This window comes from Borostomias antarcticus, assembly GCF_949987555.1.
Source record: "Borostomias antarcticus genome assembly, chromosome: 9".
Lineage (NCBI taxonomy): Eukaryota > Metazoa > Chordata > Actinopteri > Stomiiformes > Stomiidae > Borostomias > Borostomias antarcticus.
This window is the reverse complement of record NC_140242.1, coordinates 29,859,965-29,882,840: the sequence shown is the minus strand read 5'-3', so window position 1 is coordinate 29,882,840 and position 22,876 is coordinate 29,859,965. Positions and strand designations below refer to the sequence as shown.

The 22,876-nt window shown below is 48.4% G+C and overlaps 1 protein-coding gene across 1 annotated transcript in view; it reads right to left on the bottom strand.

Moving 5' to 3' along the window:
- Positions 1-4,767: 4,767 nt before the first annotated feature.
- LOC311313104 (aryl hydrocarbon receptor-like) overlaps positions 4,768-22,876 on the bottom strand; it is a 35,818-nt gene continuing 17,709 nt past the window's right edge. The window contains exons 4-11 of the mRNA XM_084443154.1: positions 18,261-18,350; positions 16,404-16,536; positions 15,527-15,660; positions 13,317-13,519; positions 13,005-13,114; positions 10,612-10,753; positions 8,416-10,129; positions 4,768-7,328 (exon numbers count right to left, since the gene is read on the bottom strand). Of these exons, the coding sequence (XP_084299280.1) occupies positions 7,179-7,328; positions 8,416-10,129; positions 10,612-10,753; positions 13,005-13,114; positions 13,317-13,519; positions 15,527-15,660; positions 16,404-16,536; positions 18,261-18,350 (2,676 nt within the window). The 3' untranslated portion in view covers positions 4,768-7,178. The remainder of the gene's footprint in view (positions 7,329-8,415; positions 10,130-10,611; positions 10,754-13,004; positions 13,115-13,316; positions 13,520-15,526; positions 15,661-16,403; positions 16,537-18,260; positions 18,351-22,876) is intronic.

The window sequence follows — 22,876 nt, the reverse complement described above, 5'->3', positions numbered from 1 at the left end:
TTTAATCACACCGATTCTTATTCTTGGATTTTGTTTGATTTTGTCTGATTTTTTTTCTCCAATTCTACTACTGTATATGGTGGGATTATAGACTGGGATTACTTTTCCATTCAGTGGTCTAGGAACCTGCTTCAGGTAAACCAGTACAGCCAGTTTGATGAAGTCCCTGGGCTGCGTTCCGAATCGCATACTTCTACTTCTTACTACCAGTACCTACTACAGCTGCCCTTAGAAAGTACGTACTTTGCAAGCAGTAGGCATCCAATTGGGACATACTACCTTGTCATAACATTGCGCCTTGAAATTTGCCCACATCCGTCGCTGTCCATAACGCGACATTCGTCTACAGCTGTCACGACTCGCACATGTGACGCACATTTCCGCTGCGCACAGGATTGTGGGTCAGAATAGCCAGAAAAGCCTGCTGGCTTGCATACTGCAAAATATAACCAGATGTAGTAGGACATCCTGGTATTTTTGCCATACTGCATGTGGCATACTATGTATTGGGACATACTACATTCTGTTTTGGCATACTATATAGTAGGGTAGTAGGCGATTCGGAACGCAGCCCTGGTGATGGAGTGTGCTGCTGTGCTTTTTCTACTTCCTGTCATGTGACCCTGACCCTAGATCTCCACAGCCAATCCCAGGGTAAGGAAGGTTAAAAGTGCTGCGCCCTCACATATTGGAGGCTGGACGGCCAGATTATCTTTTTTTGCATTGCCAGCATCATCCTTCCATCCCCATGACCACACCCACTAACAGGCCTTCCATCCCCATGACCACACCCACTAACAGGCCTTCCATCCCCATGACCACACCCACTAACAGGCCTTCCATCCCCATGACCACACCCACTAACAGCCTTCCATCCCCATGACCACACCCACTAACAGCCTTCCATCCCCATGACCACACCCACTAACAGCCTTCCATCCCCATGACCACACCCACTAACAGGCCTTCCATCCCCATGACCACACCCACTAACAGGCCTTCCATCCCCATGACCACACCCACTAACAGGCCTTCCATCCCCATGACCACACCCACTAACAGCCTTCCATCCCCATGACCACACCCACTAACAGTATCCATCCCCATGACCACACCCACTAACAGGCCTTCCATCCCCATGACCACACCCACTAATAGTATCCATCCCCATGACCACACCCACTAACAGCTGAAAGGTCTGAAGAGATAGGTAGAAGGTTGAGAAGGAGAGTGACCATCTTAAACATGATCAGGGAGAAGGAGAGGATAGAGGATGATATGAATAAGACATGTGCAGAGAAAGATGACATGATTGCAGATATGAGGCAGATAACCAGAATGAGAAAAATGGAAGTGGAAGAGATAGACCTAGAGAATGAGCAAGGTGTATCACACACAAGTGTCCACAAAAAGACTTGGCTTTGGAAAATACGAAGAGAGAGCATGCCAAAGAGATGAAAGAACTGAATGACCAGATAGAACATCTGAAAAGAACTGAATGACCAGATAGAACATCTGAAAAGAACTGAATGACCAGATAGAACAGCTGAAAAGAACTGAATGACCAGATAGAACAGCTGAAAAGAACTGAATGACCAGATAGAACATCTGAAAAGAACTGAATGACCAGATAGAACAGCTGAAAAGAACTGAATGACCAGATAGAACAGCTGAAAAGAACTGAATGACCAGATAGAACATATGAAAAGAACTGAATGACCAGATGGAACATCTGAAAAGAACTGAATGACCAGATAGAACATATGAAAAGAACTGAATGACCAGATAGAACAGCTGAAAAGAACTGAATGACCAGAAAGAACAGCTGAAAAGGAGAAGTGGAGAGATAAAAAGTGAGTCAAGAACCACCATAGCCGAGATAAACAAACAACATCAAGAGGATCTACAAAGGTCTGTAAGGAAAGAGGTGGAGTTTTGGTCACGATTTGGAAGACAACTTCTGGAAAGTCGTCTCCAGAACAAGATGACGGAAGACATGGAGGATGTCCAAACTATGGCAAGGGGCACCTCCTCCTCTCTCTCTCTTTCTCTCTGTGAGTGTGATTAGAGAGGTAGTGTAATAAGGTTAGGTAACTACAGGAGGTGAAGACAGGAATATCAGTGTCCAAACATCAAACAGTGGACGGAGCAGCAAAAAGAAAAAGGCCAATCTTACCCAGGCCAAGTCCTACATGGTGCTCACAGACTGCAGAGTGGCCCAGCTACCAGGATGATGCAGGGATGATAGGGAGGATGATCTACATGGTCCTCCCAGACTGCAGAGTGGCCCAGCTACCAGGATGATGCAGGGATGATAGGGAGGATGATCTACATGGTCCTCCCAGACTGCAGAGTGGCCCAGCTTCCAGGATGATCTACATGGTGCTCACAGACTGCAGAGTGGCCCAGCTACCAGGATGATGCAGGGACGTTAGGGAGGATGATCATCTCAGCTTCAGCTGTCCGTACCAGGGCCATCTGAGCAGCATGCGGGCGGTTGATTCCTTCTGACTAAACTGGGTTAACGCCCGTGACCCAATCAGTGCTGCTGTAGTTCCTCTTCAGACTGTATTCAGACAGACTAACGTGGTGAGCTGGCAGTGCGCTCTGTGCTGCTTACGTCAACATGAACCATCTTCCACCCCCGGGAGGGAGCTTGAAGCATTATAACGTTCAGTACATTCTAGCTCATTAAGGCTTGGGTAGGAGGGAGAATTAGCGATTTACATGAAATGGGCCCCTGGTCCAGCCACAGTGCTGTCTTCCTGGACCATGTGTCTTCTCTCAGAGAGAGAGCCTAGCTCAGAGATAGCCGTGGAAATACGTCTCGGATAAGTAACCAGACCCACAATGTATTGCTAGAGTATGTTTGTCTGCCCAATCGTAGCACAGTACAGGCCCATTATATCATTTCATATTGGGGGCTTCTTGCCTGCATATCATTAATTCAAATAACCATCTTGATACAATATTTCCGTACTGGTCCAGATCAACTATTCCACATAATTTTTGTTGTTGAAAATCAGCAATAGTGTCATTGGTGCCTTATTCAGCTATTGGATGACCTTGTTTATCTTTTTCGCAAGCTGAAAATAGATGTTCTATTCCTCAAAAACAAATGTCCATCCAGGCCAAGTCAGCGAGGGAACAGGGAGGGTTTGGGTGCTGATTCTCCGGTTCTGCTCCGAGGCCTGTTCCCCTCCTGGACAGGACCCAGACCGTTAACTGGTCATTATCTCAATATGTCTGCCATCCCTTCAGCAAGCAGAGCCTGACATAGTCCACATCTCCACAATGTGGGAGGAGTAGGGTTTGACAGGTTTTATAGTTTTTGAGAAAAACAGAGCGATGGACTTCATAATTCCTGCCAGCTCTCTTTCTGTTTGTTTGGGCCTACACTTTGGTGGAGGTTGCAAAGTGATTTCAGTTTTAAACTTTAGACGCTTGATGTAGTGCCACCATCAGGCACTGGAAGTCAGACTTCCTAGAAAGAAGAAGAAGAAGAAGAAGAAGAAGAAGAAGAAGAAGAATATTGGTAAATACAAGAGGGACCGTCAGCTGAGCTGCTTCATCTTGATTTCTATTCAAGGTGACGCGTTCAAAGGCCATCTGTCACACAGGAAGCCAGAGAATGTCTGAGTGTAATTCTGACTACACTGCAGCTCCATACTTTCATTGTAGTTCTAAGGTTTCCTGATTCATTTGATGGAGGCAAGGGGAATACAAGGCAGACAGGTTTAAAAAAAATTTTTTTAGCACATGTAACACTAAATGCTCTCACAGTTGATGGAACCCGGCAACAGATTTCTACTTCTGGCAGGTTGATCTTGATTGGTCGTTAGAGTCGAGCAGAATTCTGCAACCAGATCCACACAGCCAGGCCTGCAAGCTGATGTCTAACCTCGGTAACTTGCACAAGTGGCATGGTTGGTCTGAACTAGTGGCATGGTTGGTCTGCACTAGTGGCATGGTTGGTCTGCATATTGCATGGTATGGATGGGAAGCGGCCTGGTTATTAATGTTTAAAAGGTAAGCTGGAGACCCACGTGCATGACGGATTATTGGAGACATACCCTGCTGACGCATGATGTCACGGAGAAAGGGTCATCACAATATTGTGACTCAACCCCCCCCCACCCCCCGCCCCCCCGGCCCCACCCGCCCATGTTGCTTATCTGATCCCCCTCTGGCCGCCCACAGATCACAAAGCATTACTGTGTTAAGCACCACGCTCAACGTCTCTACAGCCTCCATCACTCTCTCTAAGCAGCAGCAGCATCACAGGAGATCCTCAGCTAACCCAGGGACCGATGCAGCACCAGGGTTTGAAAGGTATGTTTCTATAGGAGATGCTTTGCCAGGTGTGGAATACAAAGACATGCCAAGCAGTCCTCAGCACACACAGGGGGTGAAGTGTAACATGTGAGAAGTAAGAACTACAGTAAGGGTTTAGCTTGGGCCTGGAACCCCTTTCAGTAACTCCAAGCTCAACACTCCACCAAAACAGCAAATAAGAACTAAGAGTGAGGTCGTAGTTCACTCAGGGCGTGGTCCCTTTACTTATCCTTCCACTGGCTGTTATTTCACTGGCTGTTTTGAACTGAGATCAAATTTTCTTTGCCAAAGCCCCCGAAACACAAAGCACATTTTGAACACAGTTCTCATATTGATTATCAAAGTTATACTTCCACAAATGTTCCCGTGTGGTTGCTGTAATCCTTTATTTCAAAGGACCAAAATAAAACATTTCAAACAGGCAGTTGAAGGACAGGGGTTTCCATCCATGTTCTATCATTGGAACTTCTAGGCTACATCTTGTCCTGTTAGAATAGTTAAAATAGCTTAAAATAACATGACAACATAAAACACTACAAATTAAGCTCTCAATGTTAAATTAATGTTTCAGTAGTATGGCACCATTTTTCATCAAAATTTGCAGAAGAGTCCAACTGGTTTTGTGGCATGAAATAAGTATTTACAATATACAATAAAAACTGAGTCAACATGAGAATTTGATAAGCAGCAGTGTGTTTTAAAAAATAGTGCTTAAGCCGTGATTGACGCACAATCTATTTACATACCTGCATTTCACAAAACAAAGTTCGTTTGCTTTTATATACACTTTTTTTTTATCACATTGTTATTAGGTCATATTAATTATATTTCATATCTCAAACATTGCCATTGTAAAAAAAGGTAAAATAAGCTGAGTTGGTTCTGAAAACATTAACCACGTGTGTATAGCATTTCAACTTAAAACATATATTAATATTAATAATAGTAGCCTAATAGCAATAATAATCACATTATTGTAACATCTAAGAGGAAATCTCTTTTCAGCATCTTCGTGATGAAATAATAACTATGCATTATTTCCCATCATTTACTATTTACATAAAACATTCAAACTGTATCCTTCCAGAAGAGACTTAAAAAAAAATCACATTTGGTTTTCAATGTTTGTAATATCTGTAACTGCAGTTAGATCACCAATAGACGTTATGCATTGCTGATTACTATTATATTCTGACCTGACCTCGTCCTGCAAAAAACCTCATGACTGGTTCTGCCTACCAACATACCAATATGCAACCTGGTTAAGATAATATTTGAAATGCTATCACATATTTGCTTGTGTGATTGTCAGGGTTACCCCCTCGGCACCACTGCATCTGTCAGCACGGTGTCAAAACTCAGGAAATGAGCCTCTGTGATTCTCTCACGTCGGACGCAACGCTACAGCTGCAGTGGAACCACTGTGATTAATTACAACTGATTCATTTCCTCAGCGTCTGATGGCTGAAGGTTGATGGTTGATGGTTGAAGGTTGATGGTTGATGGTTGATGGTTGATGATTGATGGTTGATGGTTGATGATTGATGGTTGATGGTTGATGGTTGATGGTTGATGGTTGATGGTTGATGGTTGACGGTTGTAGGTTGATGGTTGATGGTTGATGGTTGATGGTTGATGGTTGATAGTTGACGGTTGACGGTTGATGGTTGATGGTTGATGGTTGACGGTTCATTTCTTGATTTTTGACGGTAGAATGTCGACGCAGACTTTTCATGTAATTCTAGTGGTTTCACTTCAGCAAGCATTATCACTGTTCAAAATAAATATTTGGAACTATTTCAAATACAATTTGACCTCTAGTATCCATTAAAGTACAGTATTGTAGTGTGTACTGAAAGAATGACAAAAAAATCAAGAACATTTTGTTGTGAGACACAAATAAATACTGAAAGTTCAAATACTGTATCTGATGTTATTAAGTCACAGTTTACCTTAGTACTGAAAAAATACTCACCGGATGGACGAGATCAACAACAATAACAATGAAAAGATAATTTAAGTGAAAATAAAAATATTAATATTGACAATTGTACAGAAGTGTGTGTGCCTGTGAGGACATCAATTTCCTGAAATAAACCTTGAAATAATAAAAATACACTGACTGTTCACTATCTCCCAACATACTGTTCACCAGCAACAGTAACTTCAAATATGAAACATGAAATAGAGTCAGCTGTGTTTGCATGGACCCAGATAACCCAACCAACCTGCTACACTACTGGGATCATTGGGTGCCTGAATTAAAGTGCAGAATGTTCTAGACTTGATTTTCCAAAAGGTGTAAATGAACCTCACAGTCAAATAGACCCATGAGTAACTCACTAACTCACTAGCTTTGCATCTTAAGTTTACATTCCTATTGTATGACTGAAACCACTCACATTGATAATGTCACATAGTACTGATGCTGGTAGTGAACCTGATGGCGTCTGAACAAAGCCTCCCTACTAATCACCACAGAGTGCTCTAACTGGAGACACGCATCCTTTCAAACCTGTAGAGAACTCATCTATATCTCTGTGTTATTCAAGATGGAATCAACTCTAATTAATGATCTGACTGCATCTTGTAAACAAAAGACTTAAAATGATAATGACTTACAGTACAAACACATCAAACCAACTAAAGACAAACTGAAAAGCATGTAGGCCTAACTCTTGCTTCTTTGTTTTTAATCTTGTCTACCAGTTTGAAAAGGCTGGTCCTCCTGTCCATGGGTGGTTGAGACCGGTCAGTGTCCTGTTCTGTCCCCTCTTCTGTCCCCTGTTCTGTCCCCTGTTCTGTCCCCTGTTCTGTCCCGTGCGGGTCGACCCAGATCCCGCTCAGAGATAGAAGCCAGTGGCCTGAGGGTCCGGCAGGCTGGGCAAAGTCTCAGGACAGGGCAGCTGGCCATTAGGGGGCGCCACACCATTCCCAACGGGCAGAGCACAGCCTGCTGGGTAGCTACCACTGAGATCGCAGCCATTTTCCATCTGAAAGATAAAATATGGGTTATTGTAGGCAGACAATGAAGAGAAATAACTTCCCATTGATGAGCATTGCATAAGACATACATCAGTGGCCATTAACAGATTGTATCTACATGTGGTAACGTTGGCAGCACTTTTGATAATAAAGATGATCATGAGTTGTTGAGAGATGTATCGTTTCGTAAGACATAATGATGAGGCAATCTGTATATATATTCCACAACAACAAAACATATTTCAAACCAGCGCTTTGAAGCACCCAGAATAAGGTCCTATCCTAACTGACGTTTCCGCTGTCATAGATCCTGAGGTCATAGATCCTGAGGTCATAGATCCTGAGGTCATAGATCCTGAGGTCATAGATCCTGAGGTTAATTCTGAACTGTCCCGACTCCTTCATCAGATCTGGGATCAGCGCTCATCCTGTTCCTTTAAATAGAGGACGCCAACTCAACCCTCAGCCTGGGTGGCATGTCTCATGTCTCAGGCTGGCAGCAGGGTGTTCAGCAGCATGGTGTTCAGGTCTCATCCTTGTTGTTGCATCAGAAGAAGAACAAGAAATGCCTTTTTCCTTTAAATCCAGGCCACTGACACTGAACTCACAAGTACACCCCAAATGGCTAAAAAACACTGACCAACTGCTTTTATCAAACCCCTTTTCTTATGACTCATTGGCAGACAGCTCCAAACCTGTCCTTTTAGCGCTTACTAATCCTGTCAACTATCATTATTTCTCCCTTCCTCTTCATGTTTATTCGACAATAAGCGCTTCATTATGCTCCCTAAAAGCAACGCAAACAATGCAGACTTTGGCCGGCGTCCACACCCTCTGACTCTGACCCCTTCTGAGGCCCTACTGTCCTCTCTGAAGCCTCCGTTGGGTCCATTTGGGGTCCTGAATATAAAGGATGTGAACGAGGTCGTGTAGTATACTGTTCAAACAGGAAACCACTGCCAACCCAACTCCTGCTCAGGACCTAGCGCAGCCTCAGATGAGGTAATGACGAAGCATGTATTTCAGATCTAACGATGGTCACCAAATGCCATCGATTGACCTCGCCATCAGTCATTAGAATAAGGGTGGCCTCACCTTGCCGTGGTTGGGGTCGTGAGGGATCTCCGTGGTAACCATCCCGTAGGTGTCCAGAGCAGGCAGCTGCCTGTATGGCTGGCCCACCCCCAGGATCTTCTCTAAGGTGACGTTGGGGGGTGGGCACTGCGTCAGGCTGGACAGCACCTGGGCCAGGGGTGGCTGCTGCTGCCCCCCATCCTGCTGCTCCTTCTGGCTCATCCTCTGGTAGGAAAACACCCCCGTCTCTGCCCCACAGTGGTGCTGCCCACTCCCCCCATAGACCCCTCCATTAATGGAATAATCCACGTCGGTCGTGCTGTAATCCATACAGGGGCCGACCTCAGAGTGTGTGCTAAGGGCTATGTGGCCATTGCTGAGGCAGGGGCTGCTGTTCAAGCTGTCCCCTGGGAGGCTGTACCCAGCCTGGCTCAGCCCGTAGTCCGGCCACGGCCGGCCCGCCGGAGGCTCCGAGGTCGGGACGCCACACAGGCCACCGAGGCTGGGGCCCTTCTGGTTGGCATGGCGCTGTGCAAGCTGGCTCGGAGCTCTGGGTTGCTGTTGTTGTTGTTGTTGTTGCTGTTGTTGTTGTTGTTGTTGTTGTTGCTGTTGTTGCTGTTGTTGTTGCTGTTGTTGTTGGAGGTATTGTTGGTGGTGCACACGCCGAAGGAGCTCTCCATCAAGCTCGGAGGCCTTCCCGTTGAAGACAGTCTGTTGCTGTGTGTGGCAGAGGTCCACCTGGACGCCAGAGCTGGCCAGGATGTGCTGGGCGGTCCACTGTCTGCTGTCCGGCGCTGTCTGGCTCTGCCCGGGGAGACTGCTGGCTGCAGGGTAGGCAGGGCGCTGGGTCCGCTGGGTCCGCCGGTCCCAGTCCCTCCCCGGCCTCATGCTCAGGTGCTGCTGCATCTGCTGGGACAGCTGGAGGATGGGCGTCTGGCTGGGCAGGGGGGGATGGAGGTGGGGGCACAGAGGGTGGAGGTCGGGGGCCGCGGCGGGGGTGCTCTCGGGGGCCGTCATGATGGTGCTGGTGGAGACGGGCGGAGGGATGAAAGTGGAGGGCGCCGGGTCGGTCTTGGCCTCGAGGGAGTCGTGGATGTAGGAGAGGATCTCCTCGTTGGTCAGCAGGTCGTCCAGGGTGGGCACGTGGTCGGGGTCCATCTCCACCCGGATCATGCGCTCGTCCAGCAGGAGCAGCTCCAGGTCCTCAGCGCTCAACCCCAGACCCTCCAGGGCCCCAAACAGCTCCCCGTTGGAGCAGCCCTCCCCGTCGCCTTCCGCCACTCCCCCCGGAGCCCCCCCCAGCGAGAGGGAGTCCAGGGTGGCCAGGAGCGGGTCAAAGCTGGTGGCCGGCTCTGGCAGGCCCAGTCCCGCCCCTCTGTTGGAGGCCTGGTCCCAGCCGCGGAGCAGGCCGGAGGGGTCCGAGTCGGAGTAGCCGCCCCGGTCGCCGAACAGGCTGCTGTGGAAGGACAGCTTGGGTTCCAGGGCCGGCTGGCACACGTACACGGACTCGTCCTGGCTCATCAGCGCCCCCAGCAGGGAGCCCGGGTCCAGCCCGTCCCTGGACGCCCGGTCAGTTCGACCCTTCTTCGACTTGCCGACGTTCTTCTCGGAGCCCTGGGCGCCGTCGGAGAAGCCGATGGGATGGTTGGACTGGTAGAGCAGAGCCTCTCCGGTGGCGTAGGTGAAGGGGAGGTGCATGGAGCGCTTATGAAGGTGCTCCCCACCCTCCTCCTCCCTAGGAGGCCATGAAACGGTATGTTAGATAGCATTAGCATTATCATTAGCATTAGCATTAGCATTAGCATTAGCAATTAGCAGAATTAACCCCAGTTCCTTCAATGCTTTGAGTAAAGTGGAAGGTGCATAGCTCAGCATCTTACGTAATTGTGCGCTGCATCTGTGTCATACTGCATTACAGAGCTGCTTTGCATGGAAATGGACCCCATATGGTCTCATTTAGATCATAAACCCACCATAATCCCTTTCTCTAGGGGGATATGACATCATCAAAGTTGACATATAAGCAGAAACAACCAATGCAGTGTCTGATCTCAATGTGTGCGTTTGGAGGTGGGGGTAGTTTGGAGGGGGGGGGGGGGGGGGTAGTTTGGAAGGGGGGGTAGTTTGGTGGTGGGGATAGTTTGGTGGTGGGGATAGTTTGGTGGTGGGGGTAGTTTGCTAGCGGTAACTAGGGAGGATGGCAGGAAGTGAACGTACACCAGAGGTCTCTGGGTAGCGATGATGTAGTCTGGTTTTCCGTTCTTGTAGACCAGCCGGGCGTTGGCCTGGACCCACGTCCAGCGGTTGTCCTTGGTGAGCAGCCGGAACACGGTGAGTCCGCTCTCCCCCGTCTTCATCACTGAACCACAACAACACAGTTAGACCGCTCTCCCCCGTCTTCATCACTGAACCACAAGAACATCTGCTTACATGGGGGGCTTTAAGGAACTAGTTCACTCTGCCATAATTAAATGAGCTTTTTTGACCCAGTAGATCACACAATGAGCAATTCAACGACTGTCATTTATTGGTCTGAACCAGACGACATGTAGCTGATTTGAAAATGAAAATTTAACAGACAGATCTCTGTGTGTTCTGTCAGAAGTTAAATCTGAAACTTAGAATTTGCAATTTTCAATCTGGTCTTTTATACATTTACAATTTACAAACATAACAAAGAGAGTTTCCCAGGGTTTGGTTCCGGGTCCAGGTTCACTCCCAGGCTTGGCTGGTGAAGGTTGTGATCTGCCCCTGAACGCTGATGACACTGTGACGCTGATGACACTGTGACGCTGATGACACTGTGACGTCTGCTCCAGCCCCCACAGGTGACCAGGCACGGTCTAAACTGCAATCTGCATTCACTGATTTACTGAAATCATTTCTGGAGTTAAAACTGGTGTTGAATGCTGATAAGACCAAATATCGCTATTCTCCAAATCCCATGGGAATGCATCTGTTGACATGATTTAAAATAAATCCGTTTGAATAAAGGTTAAATAAAAAACAAACAAAAACATGAACCCCCATGAACTCTAGTCCTTTGGTCTGGAATGAGACCCAACCTGAATACACAGTAGTTGTATCCAGCGGTATTTCCTCTGTGTGTGTGTGAGCGGGTGTGTATAACCATGTGTGTGTGTGTGTGTGTGTGTGTGTGTGTGTGTGTGTGTGTGTGTATAACCAGTGCTGCTCTGGATCTGAGGGCCTTCCTCTCTTCTAGCGGCTCGGGGGATTTGCTCAAGCCGCTCTATAATCCAGGAGATTACGTGGGAAAGCTGTCCGAACCCTGTGACCAGCATCTCTGACCTGGCCAGACCCACGGTCACCTCAAACCTGCTCTGACATCTCTGACCTGGCCAGACCCACGGTCACCTTCCCCCAAACCTGCTCTGGCATCTCTGACCTGGCCAGACCCACGGTCACCTTCGCCCAAACCTGTTCTGACATCTCTGACCTGGCCGGACCCACGGTAACCCCAAACCTGCTCTGACATCTCTGACCTGGCCAGACCCACGGTCACCTTCCCCCAAACCTGCTCTGACATCTCTGACCTGGCCAGACCCACGGTCACCTCAAACCTGCTCTGACATCTCTGACCTGGCCAGACCCACGGTCACCTCAAACCTGCTCTGACATCTCTGACCTGGCCAGACCCACGGTCACCTTCGCCCAAACCTGCTCTGACATCTCTGACCTGGCCAGACCCACGGTCACCTCAAACCTGCTCTGACATCTCTGACCTGGCCAGACCCACGGTCACCTTCCCCCAAACCTGCTCTGACATCTCTGACCTGGCCAGACCCACGGTCACCTTCCCCCAAACCTGCTCTGACATCTCTGACCTGGCTGGACCCACGGTCACCCCAAACCTGCTCTGACATCTCTGACCTGGCCAGACCCACGGTCACCTCAAACCTGCTCTGACATCTCTGACCTGGCCAGACCCACGGTCACCTTCCCCCAAACCTGCTCTGACATCTCTGACCTGGCCAGACCCACGGTCACCTTCGCCCAAACCTGCTCTGACATCTCTGACCTGGCCAGACCCACGGTCACCTCAAACCTGCTCTGACATCTCTGACCTGGCCAGACCCACGGTCACCCCAAACCTGCTCTGACATCTCTGACCTGGCCAGACCCACGGTCACCTTCCCCCAAACCTGCTCCGACATCTCTGACCTGGCCAGACCCACGGTCACCTTCCCCCAAACCTGCTCTGACATCTCTGACCTGGCCAGACCCACGGTCACCTCAAACCTGCTCTGACATCTCTGACCTGGCCAGACCCACGGTCACCTTCCCCCAAACCTGCTCTGACACGACTAATTCAACAGTCGCCAACTTTGTCCTTAAACACTATTTTAGAAGTACACCACACACACACCTTCAGTACAAAATGGTTACGCAGGTTAAATACTCACAGTTGAAGATGAAGTACACTGATGATCATTGTTTAAGTAACATTTCAAGTTGAGTATGAAGTTGGTCTATAATATTAAAGTAATATAATATTGTAATATGTCCTCTGCCTGTGAGAGAGAGCCTGTTCTCCCCCCCAGGCACAGGGCAGTCATGTCAGGCTGGTCTCACTTGGTCTCAGGTCTTACTTCGGACATGGTTCTCTGCGCAGTAGAGCATGTCAGCTGCATGGATGAACTGGTACCCTGAACCTCGCATGCGCAGCTCAGCCTCGGTGTACCCCAGCACAATCTTCCCCCTGCAACAAGACACATAGGTCTGTGTTCCACACCATAACCTTAAAGACATTCAACATACATATACAGTATGTTGTGTAATTATACTCTGTAGATTACTCTAGATGAATACAACATTAAAAACATCAATATCATATAATTGTCGTTAGACTGAAAATTATGATATTAACAAATAAGTAACAGAAAAAAAGAAGAAGTACTGACTTGGCATCGCAGGCCATGGGGGTGAAGTCCAGCTTGTGTTTGGTTCTGAAGATCATGTTCTTGGTGCGTATCTCCAGGATGGAGGGGGGCTGCAGGGGTGTGGCGATGGTGAATAGAGCCAGCTGGGGGGGCAGCTTGCCCCCGTTCTCCTGCCTCTGGTTCTGACCGTGCAGGAACTTCAGCCTCCCCTGCAGGTTCAGCGCCTGGGAGGAAACACACAGGTTAACACACACACACACACACACACACTAGGGTGCTGGGCTGAGTGAGTACCAGGGTGCTGGGTGGATGAGTCCCAGGGTGCTGGGTGGATGAGTACCAGGGTGCTGGGTGGATGAGTACTAGGGTGCTGGGTGGATGAGTACCAGGGTGCTGGGTGGATGAGTACCAGGGTGCTGGGTGAGTACTAGGGTGCTGGGTGGATGAGTACCAGGGTGCTGGGTGGATGAGTACCAGGGTGCTGGGTGGATGAGTCCCAGGGTGCTGGGTGGATGAGTCCCAGGGTGCTGGGTGGGTGAGTACCAGAGTGCTGGGTGGATGAGTACCAGGGTGCTGGGTGGATGAGTACCAGGGTGCTGGGTGGATGAGTACTAGGGTGCTGGGTGGATGAGTACTAGGGTGCTGGGTGGATGAGTACAGGGCCGGACTGGCCATGTGGCGTACCGGGCAAATGCCCGGTGGGCCGGACCTACTTGTGGGCCGATCTAAAAAAAAAAAAAAAGAGCTAACGAACGGCCCATAGAGCAGGGACAGCGGCCCATTGGTCCATCCTCTATAGTGACACTGGGCTGGCCCAATCATATGTAGGCCCCACCCCTCCCTCTGTTAGTTTCAGGTGTCAAGAAATCGCGGAGCACCCCCCCCCCCGCCCCCCCCCGTCAACAAATCGCGCAGCACCCCCCCCCCCCCCCCCCCCCCCCGTCAACAAATCGCGCAGCCCCCCCCCCCGTCAACAAAACGAAACTGAAGGTGTTCCATCTCACCGCGTCGGCTCGGCTAGTGGCCTGACTGGGGCTACATTTCCCGGCAGGAAATATTCACCCAGTCCAGCCCTGTGGGCCGGTCTGGGCCAAAAATGCCAGGGCCGATTTTTTGTCCCAGTCCAGCCCTGGATGAGTACCAGGGTGCTGGGTGGGTGAGTACCAGGGTGCTGGGTGGATGAGTACCAGAGTGCTGGGTGGATGAGTACCAGGGTGCTGGGTGGGTGAGTACCAGGGTGCTGGGTGGATGAGTACCAGAGTGCTGGGTGGATGAGTACCAGGGTGCTGGGTGGGTGAGTACCAGGATGCTGGGTGGATGAGTCCCAGGGTGCTGGGTGGGTGAGTACCAGGGTGCTGGGTGGATGAGTACCAGGGTGCTGGGTGGATGAGTACTAGGGTGCTGGGTGGATGAGTACCAGGGTGCTGGGTGGGTGAGTACCAGGGTGCTGGGTGAGTACTAGGGTGCTGGGTGAGTACCAGGGTGCTGGGTGGATGAGTACCAGGGTGCTGGGTGGATGAGTACCAGGGTGCTGGGTGGGTGAGTACCAGGGTGCTGGGTGGATGAGTACCAGGGTGCTGGGTGGGTGAGTACCAGAGTGCTGGGTGGATGAGTACCAGGGTGCTGGGTGGATGAGTCCCAGGGTGCTGGGTGGATGAGTACCAGAGTGCTGGGTGGATGAGTCCCAGGGTGCTGGGTGGATGAGTACCAGAGTGCTGGGTGGATGAGTCCCAGGGTGCTGGGTGGATGAGTACCAGAGTGCTGGGTGGATGAGTCCCAGGGTGCTGGGTGGATGAGTACCAGGGTGCTGGGTGGATGAGTACTAGGGTGCTGGGTGGATGAGTACCAGGGTGCTGGGTGGGTGAGTACCAGGGTGCTGGGTGAGTACTAGGGTGCTGGGTGAGTACCAGGGTGCTGGGTGGATGAGTACCAGGGTGCTGGGTGGATGAGTACCAGGGTGCTGGGTGGGTGAGTACCAGGGTGCTGGGTGGATGAGTACCAGGGTGCTGGGTGGGTGAGTACCAGAGTGCTGGGTGGATGAGTACCAGGGTGCTGGGTGGATGAGTCCCAGGGTGCTGGGTGGATGAGTACCAGAGTGCTGGGTGGATGAGTCCCAGGGTGCTGGGTGGATGAGTACCAGAGTGCTGGGTGGATGAGTCCCAGGGTGCTGGGTGGATGAGTACCAGAGTGCTGGGTGGATGAGTCCCAGGGTGCTGGGTGTCACCACCTACCAGGAAGCCAGAGGAGTTGTCCAGGAGGCAGCGGAAGCGACAGACGAAGCTTCTCTCCAGGAAGGATGAGTTCTCCGGGGGGAGGTGCTCCGGGTTGTAGGTGACCAGGGCGGAGCTGCTGTCAGTCTCCATATCTGGGGGGTCAGCATTTAAACAGGTTGTCAAGGCTTTAACACCACAGCCAATACACCCCTGACAAAGGCCATGGGTAACACCTTCATAAGTCTCAAAGACAGAAACCGTTTCGTTTACAGACTGATTTTTTGTCAGTCTGCGGGTACAGAGACAGCACAATGATTCTCTGATTGAGTCACCCAACCCAGCAGTAGCTAGAGAGTGATGCAGGGTGGAACAGCACAGCATGGGGTTGAGAAGCTAAGTGTTAGAATTATATTTCATCACGAATACTGTAATTTCAAAGATAGATTATTAAAGGCTTGATATTTACTATTTATGAATCAGAATGAAGCACCACCATCACTGCTGCCACTGCCTGCACCCATGCGCACCCTTTCAACCCCGCTAACACCCCCCCCCCCCCCCCCCCCCCCCTCCCGCCCACATAACAGATCACTATTTAACCCCCTGGCTGTAAGTGAATATCTTTCAACTCTAATTCTACAGATGATGCTTTGTTCTGCATGTCTGATATTCATTATTTACCTCAGAATGGGAAAATACACATGTAATTAAGCCTGCAGCTAGAGCAGTCTTAGCATGCCATGTGACTGCTTCTTCTCAACAGCCCCTCTAGTGGTGAGAGGCAGTATAGCGTGCAGTATACACTGTTACCAGCAGAGAGGCACACATATTTGGGAGTTGAACTTGATTTGGAGAGGGGAGTTTAGGGGGGTAACATGGGGCTAGGGGGCATCACCTGGGGGGCAGTCCTGGGTCACCGTGGCGACAGTGGCAGGGGGCGGGTTTAGGGCCCAGTGCAGGTTTCTCCTGAGCTCCTGTTGGTCCTCGGTGTGAACCAGCTCATACACACTCTGGTGCATGACATCAGTCTGAGAGAGAGAGAGAGAGGGAGAGAGAGAGAGGGAGAAAGAGGGAGAGAGAGAGAGAGAGAGAGAGGGAGAGAGAGAGGGAGAGAGAGAGAGAGAGAGAACGAGAGAGAGAGAGAGGGAGAGAGAGAGAGAGAGAGAGAGAGAGAGAGGGAGAGAGAGAGAGAGAGAGAGAGAGAGAGAGAGATAAAGGGTCAAAGAGTCCAAGAGAGAGGATTACAAATTACAAATGATGAAAGACATTATTGCACACACACACACACACACACACACACACACACACACACACACACACACACACACACGTTTGGTTGCCCTGGCCATAGCCAGTTCTCTGTGTGCAAAGCATACAGCATGTCCAGTACCCTGCCATGCTGGCTACTAAGCCGGTCAGAGATGCTGCCCTCTCCCATAGCTGCTGCTGGTGGGAGTCCACTTCATGGCATTTTATAAATGGGCCAGCCCCTCCCACTCCCTCTCCCTCTCTCTCTCTCTCCCTCTCTCTCTCCATCTCTCTCTCTCTCTCTCTCTCTCCCTCCCTCTCCCCCTGTGGACCTGCTGAGCAGCTAGAGTCCAGCCCCGCCCCCGAACGCTTGTTCCCAGCTGACACGGACACGCAACCCTGGCCGGCCTGCTCTGCTCTGCTCAGAGGGAGCGCTGGGGTGTGGTGCCTGGTGCTCGGTGGTCATAGTGTGTATGTCTGTGTAGCTAGGTCATGTCATAGTGTGTATGTCTGTGTAGCTAGGTCATGTCATAGTGTGTATGTCTGTGTAGCTAGGTCATAGTGTGTATGTCTGTGTAGCTAGGTCATAGTGTGTATGTCTGTGTAGCTAGGTCATAGTGTGTATGTCTGTGTAGCTAGGTCATGCCTGCTCTGTTCAGAGTGAGCGCTGCTGTGTGGTTCCTGATGCTGTGTGGTCATGGTGTGTATGTCTGTGTAGCTAGGTCATGCCAGGATAGAGAGAGAGGACCGGGATAAGCTGGGGAAATCCCACACCATCACAAGGTTATCCCCTAATGAGGCCCCACACTGGCTTACAGACTGATGCTGCATGTCACGCCTCAGCTCCGCAGACCCACAGTTCATACAGTAGATCCTATGTACTCTTCTGTACAGTATTATTTAAAGGCTGCTGCCTTTTATCAATGGCTATTCATGATCCAAAGGTAAAATAAATCAATTACATTGTTGCACTGAGGTACTGTACAGTATATAAAACCATAACAATGGAGCATCTCATTGGAGAATTAGCTAGATAGCTATACTGTAGGTACACTGCATACAATGCTTTTTATGTTCCCTGTATTGTTTGTTCTGTACACACAAACACACACACACAAACACACACACACACACACACACAAACACACACACACACACACGCAGGCACACACGCAGGTACACACACACACACACACACTGTGTTTTTTATGGACCAACCTGAGTCTGAAATAAAAGTTGATTGATTGATTGATATGTTTGCAAACTAACTCTTGTATGCTAAAAGCTGTACTGCAGCCCTTTGCTGTCACCCAGTAGCACTAAAGCTATTAGCCAGTCAGGACCCCTAGAGGGGATCAAGCTGTCCTGCCAGATGCCTGTCCTTTATGAATGGAGTGAGGTGCTGAGCAACTTGGCCATGCTTTGAGGGGCCGATGAGCGCTCCACCACCTCCGGACCCCCCCTTCCTGGGTGGTTGAAGGTGCGGAGAAGGGCCACACGGTACCTGGTGGAACCCCAGGTAGTCCTGGATGGTGTGAGAGGAGTAGAAGATGGTCCCGTCCGCGCTGACCACCAGGACGAAGCCGTTGAGAGCCTGGGCCAATCACAGGACAGGAGAGAACACACCGTTAGACGCCATGAGAGGAGGGAGACGGAGGTCTGCTCAGTAGGATGATAGCCAAACCACATACCGTATACATATTCATTTATAATGAACGTTTTGTCATTATACAGTCAACACACACACACACACACACACACACACACACACACACACACACACACACACACACACACACACACACCAACACACACAGCACACACACATGCTCCTCCTGTGCCCCTAGGGGCTGAATGATGAGTGAGGATGATGATGATGAGTGAGGATGATGATGAGTGAGGATGATGATGTAACTACGTGATTCACCACAGTTATCAGCAGCACATCTCCTACGTTCGCAGGGTGATGAAAACATAAACATCCAAATGTCACATTGAATGTTTCACACAAAATAGACACCATATTGTGTTGTGTGTGCCGATAGCTTACCATGGACCACAAACCCATCATCATATCATATTTCACAAGGTTACTCTCCAAGGCCTAGTTGTTCTGCCTCAACTGTCTTTCTAAACAAATAGTCGCCGAGCATAATATTTCAGTATTGCTGACAGGCCTCTGTAAAGCAAGTCCATGCAGGCAGACTGACTGAACAGTGCTGTTTCAAGCATTTATAGTAAGCTATAAGATCAATGGGTTAGGGTACACCACGTATTAGATCAGCTCCCATACAAACACCACAATGTATTAGATCACATCCCATATAAACAGTCACCCCGAAATCTTCAACCGGATTTAATTAAATCAGATTGAAAAACAGTGTGCATGTAAACGCAGCAATTGCTGTTGCAGCCAGATGACTGTCAGTGTGCACTTTGAGAGGCTGCCGCCTCAACTCGGTTTACCCACTTCACAACTGAAGTGACTGTTCAGTTCTCTGGCCTCTGGAGCTTAAAGAACCACAACACACTGATAGTACAGATGTGATTGGGCCTAAGAAATGAGGCCTCATATCAAATCACAAAGGAGCAATGCTATTTTGGAGTTCTATTCAATTGAACTAGTGCAAAATGGGCTTTGAGGCCTAATGCAAACATCCTCTCACATAGGGAGTGTTGGGGGGGATTATTATGGATAATTGATTTGGGTTCATGAGATAAAAAGAAAGAAAGAAAAAAGAAAGATTCCACTTATCCTTTATTCAACAATGACAGTGGAGGGTAAAAGCACGATTAATAAATTGTGCCTCTTTTCCTTCTCTTAACCTCTGAATAATTAATAACCTCCTAGCTCCTCTATAATTCACCACTGAGTGTCTGAAGCCAACCATCTAGCGAAACAAACTCGGGGCTAAATAGCTGGGTCTAAAATAACCCTCAGTCTGCCCTGAAACTGCCCCCCAGGCCCTCTCTGAATAACATGTCCCAGAGCCAGTTATTACCTTATTACCCCAGCAACCTTACCTTATTACCTTATTACCCCAGCAACAGTGCAGGGCAAGAGCTCATGTTTTCGGTGGCATGTGTTTATTTATTTATTTATTTATTGGTTGGTTTATTTATTTGTTAGCAGGATTACGCAAAAACTACCAGACTGATTTTCATGAACCTCGATGGAGAGGTGTAACATAGGTCTAACTTAGAACCCATTACATTTGAGACCGGGTCCGAATCACCGGGTGGGTCCATGAGCCGCCCATTCACCTCCATTCATTCAATGTCAATGGGGGGGGGATTGAAACGGCCATATCTGGACATGGGAAGGTCACAGAGACACAGGGTCTGGACTGGCATAGAGCTCTCCACCTAACGAATGCAGAAATACCAAACATATCCTGCTCGCACGCACCTGCTCGCGCACAGAGCCATGACATGCATTCATGGGCAGAGGTCTGTGCTCTCTGAGAACCATTTCTAGTCTCAATCTAAGTTTACTAACTGGCTGCCTCTTCTTCCTCTTCTTCCTCTTCTTCTTCTTTATAAATGGGTTCATGGGTGTTGTCGTTCTTTTCTTCCCAATATTGAAACAATGTCCCGGCGGCCCGGCTGACTGCTGCTTCCTCTACTGTGGAATGCCAGGGTGGTTCACATTGGGGGGAACTGGACTGGAAAATCAATGATGGCAGCATATCCAGAGGAGATCAGGCAGGCTGTGAGCTCACACTCACTCTATCACACATACAGCAGACACAAGAGAGACCCACGGAGGCTGGAATGAAATAATAATGAGGAAATTCTAGGTTATACATGGATAGAAAACAGATGGTGTAGCTGGCCTGATTGTTAAAGAGAGTCTTGGATCTACAACCTGCGTTCGTTGCAAATAGAGCTCTATCTTGTCTTTAGTAATTGCTGAGTTTCAATCCCAGATGATAAAGACTGTGTGGATTAAATGTCTTACATGTGTGCAACCTGAGGAAACCCACGCTGGCCGAAACGCTCTTAATAAATCACTGAGGAGCTTTGGGAACAGTGTGCAGACCTCTCTTCTTCCTTCAGAACTTACACATCCACATATCCATATTTATACGCTGATCTTCTCTTCAATGCTTGGTCCAATTACATTGTCATTGGTTAAGACTTTTCTGGTCCAAAGTGAGAACAGCCCAGGTTCAGATAGACCTAACCAAAGCCTCTTCCAGAGCCGCTAGCCCAATCTTCAACCCAATAGATTTTTAACCACAAAACAAACATGAAATTTCTATACATGTATGCTTCCATGAAATACATGAATAAATATCTAATATTTTATTTATAGATAATCTAACATAAATGAGCAACTCTCTGTCCGTTTTCTCTGTCTGTCTGTCCGCTCTTCCCTCAGACACCGTGGGCCTGACAGCGTTCATATTTGTCACGGGTACCAGCAGGTGTCCCAGGCAGACGGTGACAGGGCCGGACTTTTCATTTATTTACGTTTTGTTTATTTTTAATGTGAAATACTGCTCCGGGCCGCCCCTGCTTTCACAACAAGCTGCTCCGACGTACATATCTACAGCACCCAAGTCAAGCCAATACAAATACGGCTCCGAATACGACCCTATCCTGATACAAACTACTCTCTGAATGTTTGATTCAATGCATTTACCTTGTGCCAGCATTCCAGCTACTATAGAATTATTCTGCCGTTAGTCAGCTTTTCCCAAAATGTGTGTGTTTTATTGTTCACCCTGTAGTGGCTTTCATTCGCACGGGACTTGTCCATTAGCCGTGAAGCTAATTCTTGCTATGTTCTATTCTAATTACAAAGTCAGCCTACTATCACCTGAAGAATATATCAAGGATTAAAGTATTTATGTCTCAGCAGGATCTGGAAAAACTTGTCCATGCGTTTATCTTCAGTAGACTCGACTACTGTAACGGTGTGTTTACAGGTCTCTCTAAAAAATCGATCAGACAGCTGCAGCTGATTCAGAACGCTGCTGCTCGAGTCCTCACTAAGACTAAGAAAGTGGATCACATCACTCCAGTTCTGAGGTCCTTACACTGGCTTCCTGTCTGTCAAAGAACTGACTTTAAAATACTGCTGTTGGTTTATAAAGCACTGAATGGTTTAAGGCCAAAATATATTTCTGATCTGCTTATGAACCATCCAGACCTCTCAGGTCGTCTGGCACAGGTCTGCTTTCTGTCCCCAGAGTTAAAACTAAACATGGAGAAGCAGAATTCAGTTTTTATGCTCCACATATCTGGAACAAACTTCCAGAAAACTGCAGGTCTGCTGCAACTCTCAGTTCTTTTAAATCAAGACTTTTCTTTTTGCTGCTGCTTTATATTAAATCAAATAATTATTTATTCATACACTGCACTGTAACTTTTATTCCTGTATTTTATTTTTCCTGCATTTTGTTTTAAATGTCCATTATTTTTATTTATTTTAATTAATTATATATATATATTTTTTTTTTTTTCTGCATTTCATTTTATATTATTTTTATGTGTTGCACTTTGCTTTTAATGTCTCATGTAAAGCACTTTGAATTGCCTTGTTGCTGAAATGTGCTATACAAATAAACTTGCCTTGCCTTCTATTTTGTTCCTTTATGCTAATAACATTAGTGATCCCAACAGTAGTAGTTGTTGCATGAAAATGTCTTCTGGTCGTTCTAGCAGTCAGTAAAATCAACCAAATGTCAACATCATTGGATTCCTGTTGGCCTACAGACAGGAAGCAGTTTGGAGTTTGTTAGTGTTGTTATTAGCACGGAGAATAACCACCCATTGACCACCATTCAGTTGGGACTTTCGCTCAGGAGCAAAATACATTTCCCCATTCGGGTGCCGTTTCTGATACCCGTATCTCGGGTTCTGAGGGGTGATGGGCTTATAATGGACTATTTATCCAGTTAGTGACTGTGTGGAGGTATCAGAACTAGTATAATGAATACGTATGATGCAGCTGCAGGTGTATAGGGCCTCTTACTGTATGTTATGTTTGTCTAAAGGGGGACAGAATGTGGTCATAGTGGTTTATCATGTCATCCTCAGGGGCTTTCTAATGAGCGTGGAGGACAAACACAGGACACACACACACACACACACACACACACACACACGCAG